At 51.6% G+C, this 6981-nt stretch overlaps 1 protein-coding gene across 1 annotated transcript in view; it reads right to left on the reverse strand.

Annotated features, from left to right (window-relative positions):
• Positions 1-961, reverse strand: part of LOC132317894 (maestro heat-like repeat-containing protein family member 2B) — a 51605-nt gene extending 50644 nt beyond the window's left edge. The window contains exons 1-2 of the mRNA XM_059823400.1: positions 941-961; positions 189-311 (exon numbers count right to left, since the gene is read on the reverse strand). Coding sequence (XP_059679383.1) covers positions 189-203 — 15 coding nt within the window. The 5' untranslated portion in view covers positions 204-311; positions 941-961. The remainder of the gene's footprint in view (positions 1-188; positions 312-940) is intronic.
• Positions 962-6981: the final 6020 nt, after the last annotated feature.

Consider the following 6981-nt stretch of genomic DNA (forward strand, 5'->3'; position numbering starts at 1 on the left):
CGGCTCTGCACAGCTCTCTGTGTCCCCTCTCCAAATTCCCTGTAATGACAAGTCCCCAGAGCCTCTCCCTTAGGACCTCTGCTGGGTCTGGTTATTACCAAGGAACATCTCTGCACCACTCTGTATTTCCCCCAAAACCAGGGGTGGAGGCAGGCTGCTTTGGTGGCCTTGAAAGAGAACAAGCTCACCTGGGCTGCTCGCATGTCACTGGACGCCTCTGCTAGCAGGCGGTTCACGACACCGCTCGTCAAACGGCCGTCATCTCCCTGCAAGACGCTCTCCAGCTCCCGGTATGTCTGCACTCGGTCACCCTGGGGACAGGCCACAAAGCGGGGTGATGGGACTTGCTTTGCCCTCGTTCCCAGGGAGCCACGAGAGAGACCTGCTGCCCCCCAAATCATCTGTGTGACACGGGCACGAGGTACGAGCTGCAGGCATTGGTCAGGACAGTCACGGGGGAACAGCAAAGATCTTCCGCAGCACCTCTGACATCAGCAGAGAGCCAGACAGGGAGATCGACTCCACCAGGGTAAAATGCCATGCAGGGAGGCGTGGGAACGAGACCATGCCCTGAGGAGGGGAAGCCACGAGCAACCTGCACCTTGGGACACAGCATGCTCCTTGCACCGGCATGAGCACTGGTGCTGGGACAGTTCCCAAACCAAAGCTAAGGAAGGGCCTTGGGCCCTTGGGCAAAGGTGCTGGAGAGGTGCTGGGATTTGTGCCAGAGGCTTTGCCGTGCCCAGGCGAGCGCTTTGAGCTCCCGGGGAAAGGAGCAGGGAGCGGTGGCATTAGCGCAGCTTGAGCGGCAGGAGCAGCGCTTGGGGACGAAGCGCCTGCAGGAGGGCAGAGGTGCCGTCAGGCGAGATCCCCCTCGGCCATGGCAGCCAGGGAAGCCAGGGGTGAGGAGAGGGGAGCCCTCAACCCGCCCCTGCCTCACCTCATTGTCTTGCAACCGCTTTAGCAGAGAAGTCCCAACGGCCTCAAAGGTAGTGACAACCACTGGGACGGTTCCTGTTGCCCTGCCTGCGTCCTCAGAACGCGCAGGTCTGGACTGGGCACTCAGGCATGGGCAGAGAGCTGGAAGAAAAGAAAGAAATGGTTTTGCTGGCTGCAGGGCTTTGCACCAGGGAGCGGGGAGGATCTTCCCAGCCTCCCCCAGCACTAACAGCCTGTGCTGGACTGTACCGGCAAGAGGGCAGTCAGTGGGATGAGGGGAGGGAGTCTTCCCCTCCCTGCGGCGGTGGGAAGAACACCCTGGGGGACTGGGCCCATCCTGGGCTCCCCAGTGACAGAACGGCAGCAACGTGCTGGAGCGAGTCCAGCGCAGGGGCCCTGAGCTGGGTGGGGGATGGACATGGGGCTCTGCGAGGAGAGGCCAGGAGGGCTGGCGCTGGCCAGCCCCGACAAGAGCCGGCCGGGCCGGGTCATCTCTGAGCGGTCCCCAGCTTCCCCACGGAGGGCAGGGAGAGGATGGAGCCAGAGCCCTCTGGGAGGTGCCTGGCAGCAGGATGAGAGGTGACGGGGACACAGCCCCCAGCACCTGGCTGGGACAGACACTGCTTCCAGCAGGCATCAGCCCCCAACCTCCCGCCAGCCCCTCACCTCTGAGTGCTCTCATCCTCCTCGTGGCAGCAGGATCTCCCGGGTGGATGCACTGCTCCCTCCGGGCAAAAGCCACGAGAAACTGGGGCAGCACCAGCCCCAGGAGGAAGATATAGTGCCCGGCCATTGTGACACCGCTGCAGGGCGTGGCACCTCACAGAGGGCTGCTGTGACACGGGGACGCGTGCTGGGGACACGCCACGGGGCGGGGTCTGGACACGGCAGCACCCTGGGGACCCCCACAGGCCCAGAAATGCAGGATTTCCCCATTCTCCATCACCTGCATTTGCTCGTGGGCCTCAATCAGCTTTAGTAAAGACTTTCTCCAGACAGCCCTTCCCAGCTCTGTCCCCAGTCCACATTCCCCTCCGGGGACCCAACCCTGGAAACATTCAAGGTCAGGTGTGACGGGGCTCCGAGCAACCTGATCTAGTTGAAGATGTCACTGCTTGCTGCAGGGCGGTTGGACTAGATGGCCTTTAAAGGTCCCTTCCAACCCAAACCAGTCTATGAGTCTATGATTATATGACCCAAGGCAACGCGGTCTCAAGGGGACTGCCCTCGCCTTTGCCCTCTGCATTTTCTTGCCCTGGTTTTCTCCAAAGAGGAGGCTCCTGCCTGTGTCTGTGTGTGCCCTCCCCTGTGTCTTCTCCAAGAACATCTGCTCCCATTCTCCAGCCAGGAACAAACTGGGCAGAAACTGGAGACCTCCAACCCATCACACCCAGCTGCGTGACGGAAAGACAAAGGAGACTCATATTCAAACGGAATATCCTTTTGCTGGTAGCTGGACTGCGGATGAGCATGGGAAAGCTGACCTTCCTAGAAGGTTTCTCAGCTCAAAACCAGATGAAAGGATGACCAGAACTGCCATCTCTACCAGAGTAGGAAATGCGCACATACCTGTATTGGGTCTGGCTGAGATGGAGTTGATTTTCCCCAGAGCAGCCCTCATAGTGCTGTGCTTTGCATTGGTAGCTAGAAAGGTGTTGATAACACACCAGTGTTTCGGCTGCTGCTTTGCAGTGCTCACACAGCACCAAGGCCGTTTCTCCAACATTCCCCCCTCACCAGTAGGCTGGGGGTGGGCAAGATCTTGGGAGGGGACATAACCAGGACAGCTGACCTAAACTGACCAAAGAGAGGTTCCATACCATATGGTGTCTGCTCAGCAATAAAAGCTGGGGGAAGGAGAAGGAAGGGGGAGGGATTTGTTATTTACATTTGTCTTCCAGAGCAACCGCTATGCGTACTGAAGCCCTGCTTCCTGGGAAGTGGCTGGACATCGCCTGCTGATGGGAAGCAGAGAATAAATCTTTTGTTTTCTTTTGCTTCCACGTGCAGCTTTGGCTGTATTGAACTGCCTTTGTCTTGACCCAGGAGGTTTTTTTTCTTATTTCCTCCCCCCGTGTCCTGCTGAGGAGGGGAGTGATAGAGCGGCTCGGTGGCACCTGGCATCCAGCAAGGTCAACTCACCACACTATCCAAGGCCTTCATGCTACTCGCAGGCATAGGATTGCATGGGGGTTCAGAAAGAAATTTCCGTACAGTCCTCCGGTCTTTATGAAAGGGTGGACATGTGCTCATCTGTTGGTTTTTTGGGTGTGGGGCTGTGTGTGTGCCTGTGGGCGGTGTTACCCCTTCAGTCAGGATGCAGGCGAATCGAGACAACTTGCTGTTATTTGACCCTAGTTTTCCACGCTGGGTTGTCTGACTCTGCCTAAAGAATAAGGGATTGGGTAAGGCTGGTGCTGCACCCTGCAAGAGAGGTTGGTCTGCAGAGGATGGTTTTGGAGCTTGTGAGTAACAGGAGGACAAACTGGCCCATGATTTGATACTGCGTGGGCCACAGCTTGCCGGGTGTTTTCTGTGTTTAGACTGGCCTTTTAGGCAAGCTGTGACTTGCCTTCTGGGCAGCACAATGCAGGTGACATCTCTGTGCAGCGTATTCAGTTTTTTGGAGATGGCCCCAGAGGGCATGTGAAACAACTGCTGCTTTGCAGGAGTATCATTTGAGAGCATTTTCATTCGTCCCTTTTGGTGTGTGAATCTGGGGAGAACAGCAGTCTCTGTAATGGACCATTCCCTCTGCATGGAGAAACACCACCCCACGATCATAGCATGCGGTATGTCACAACACCCACACCGTGCTGCTGATGCTGGTGGTTTTGGGCATAGACTGACCCTGACAGGAGGGTGACCAGTTAACCTGTCACCAGATCCAAAAGGCACGCGATCCTCAGACTGCACAAGTGGGTTTCTTGTCTTGCTTCAGGCTGCACGGAGCAGGCACAGGGCTTCTGGCTGGGACCCCCAGGCATCCCCAGCTCATTAACAGCTGCACCTTCTATTCCCTCCTTCACCCTTTTCTCCTGACGCTCCGCTTTCCCGTCTTTTGTCTGGTGGTTTTTCCCTTGATTGTCTCACTAGGGGTCTGCCATCTCCAACAGTTTCTCACTTTGTCACACGATTAGTTTAACCTCGCGGCAGGGATGGTGAAGACAGTTGTGCATGAGGGCTTCTGTAAGCAATGAGACCTGCTTTCCTTAGAGAACTGGCTGCACACAGGCACAGAAGTTGTTTTCCTATTTGCAAGCAAAGAAAAGTAAAGCATGATAAAGCTTCACAAACAGCAAAACACACTCTGCAAATATATGCTAAGCACAAGCTACCTCTAATGAGGTTGCCTTTCTACAAGGGATAATCTTATGAGAAATGTTTTGGGTAGGTAGAGACACAAAGGTAGTTATAATTAAAGAGTTGGCTAAGGAGACAATTAGACTACTGAAAGACAGGCAAGCTTTTCCTCCCTGAAACTCAAAGCTGTAACTGGAAACGTGAGAGAAATCTCAATGAACAACAAGTAAGGGAAGGAGAAAATAGGAGAAGACTGGAAAGGGCCTTTGCCTAGACAGTCTGCATCTGAAAAGGTGATGTTAGAAGCAGTCATTGTATCAGGGCAGGTGAAAACACATGAAAAAATAGAGACATTAAATACACTGTATAACAGGTAGGATAACGGTAATGAAGTTACAGGGGAAGAGCGATATTTCTTTGGAATATCCCCTTTGAAAGGTCATTGGATTGGCAGAGGTCTCTTGTGGGAGAGGACAAGCCAATGTTGCACCCATCTTTGAAAGAGTCCAAAAGTGCAACCCAGGGAACCACAAAAATGTACAAGCTCACATTGGCAGGGAGTGTGCCATCAATTAGAGTCCTCTTGAGTGACATTTCTGGGCGCCTAAAAGAGAATAACTGGCAACATGGACTTTCCAAGGGTAAATCATGCCTCACCAAACTGACAGCCTGCAGTTGTGCATGAGGAGATAAAAAGTGGATGTCATTTATCTCAGCTGCAGCAAGACTCTTGGCATGGTCTCCCTCAATATTCTTGTACCCAAGTTAGGACATTACGGGCTGGATGAGCACACAAACAGATGGGTAAAACACCCGTGGATGGTAAGGCTGAGAGAGCAGTGGTGAAGGGGTAATACCTCCCTGGAGGGCAGTGGGACATACTGGGCCATTGTGGGGCAGCACAGGGGAGAGCTCCCCTCTCCCCAGCACCCTGCCCTCCTGCGTGAGATGTGTCAGAAACTCTGCTGAGTAGGTCTGAACTCACAGCCCTGTAGGCAACTTACTTATGTCTAACTGCAGCCAATGTTGTCCTGCCAGACAGAGATCCTGCCTGAGATCCTGTCCTGCCTGAGAGATCCCTTACCCACAGTCACCGTGCCAGGAGGTGTGACCCCATCTGGGGTAAAGCAGCATAACTCTGCTGATGTGTTCTTCTATCTAGCCTTCTCTTTCTTCTGAGGGTTTCCATCAGCAGGGTTTTCTCCTGAGTTCTTGCAGATGCCAACAGAAACCCTTCTGTTACGGCCAAGGAACTATCTTACGCATGAGCTATTTTTCAGACAGGGCTACAGTTACTTGTCTGACATAAGCAATGCCCAAACAGAGCTTGTGATGCACCTCCTGAGCACGGGGGTGCAAACAAGGGATTGCTAAGACTCAGAGTAACTCACATCATTTAAGAACTCACAACAGGCAATGGAATGGGAAAATGAGCACAAAGAAAGGGGTCTTTTCAGAATCAGTATCTGTTTCTTTTTCATGTCCATATTTTCCTCACCACAAGGAGGAAACACAGACTCTGCAGCCCTTGCAGTCAAATACGGTTCTGGACAGGGGGGAGAAGAAAGCAGAGACACCTGAACAGGGAATTCTCAAATTTGTGAAGAATCAAGTAGAAACAGTTGCAAAGTGTAGCATCACTTTACAGGAATTTAAACCTGATGAAGCCGAGTAGTAGAAGTGAGTACTATGGAGAACTAGAGGGGAGTACTGCAGTCAAAAGGGTAAGCAACACAGACAGCTCCAACCGCACATTTTCACCTGATTGCCTTAAATAAAACAGGCTTGGCATCCCAATTGCTCACTTCACCCTGAAATAGTCCCATTCCTCGTCTGAAAGCTACTGTGTGCCTGGTTGAGGACGGATACAATCCACACGGAGAGCAATCAGAGCTAAACGCTGCACTTCCCTTGGTGAAGTTTCCGTGGAAAACATACATAATTTTTTAAAAAAAACTTGTTACTGCAAGAACCAGGAAGAAAAAAATCCTTGACAGGTTGAGTGGAACTCCCTGGCTGTGGTAAAACCATCCACCTGATATGTAAAAATAGGACACTTGTAATTAGCTCATACATGCTGAATCAATATGTACAATAGGTACCTTGTCTAAGCCTTTAGATAGTGACCATATCTATTGTTGAATCCTTAAGAAACTCATTATGAAAACACATGCTCATGATGTTCACTGAGGGCCAAGTTTGCTGAGGAACTAACGCGTCAATTAAAAGAAAATTGTAATAGAATTGATGCTTGTTGAGGAACTAACGCGTCAATTAAAAGAAAATGATAGCAGGAACACTAACCTTAAAACCGGCTGAAGCTAGTTAGAAAATGCAGAATTTGCCAAGTGCCGAGGAATATATATTAATGGCCAAAAGTTCATCCAAAAGATAAGAGAGGAAGAAGAAAATAAGACCCTCTGAGGAAGTAAACGACCACCGAAGCCAGATCCAAGCATACGCAAAGATAATGTGGACATTTTTAGAATTGATGACATAGACATTTTAATTACTCCACCCCATTTATGAATATGTATGATTTGTCTTACATAATCTCATAAATATGTATACTTTTGTGTAATAAATAATTGCTTGCTCGCCGAAGGAGTGTGCAAGCTTTGAGGAACAATCCCCTTGCACCCCGGCGCCGAAGTAAGCATCCCTACTTTATAACTCTTTGTGAGTCGTGAAGTTTGTTTCTGCGCGTCATATTGGCGACCCAGATGGGACCCTCTGTGC

This window comes from Gavia stellata, chromosome 12 (genome assembly GCF_030936135.1).
Source record: "Gavia stellata isolate bGavSte3 chromosome 12, bGavSte3.hap2, whole genome shotgun sequence".
NCBI lineage: Eukaryota > Metazoa > Chordata > Aves > Gaviiformes > Gaviidae > Gavia > Gavia stellata.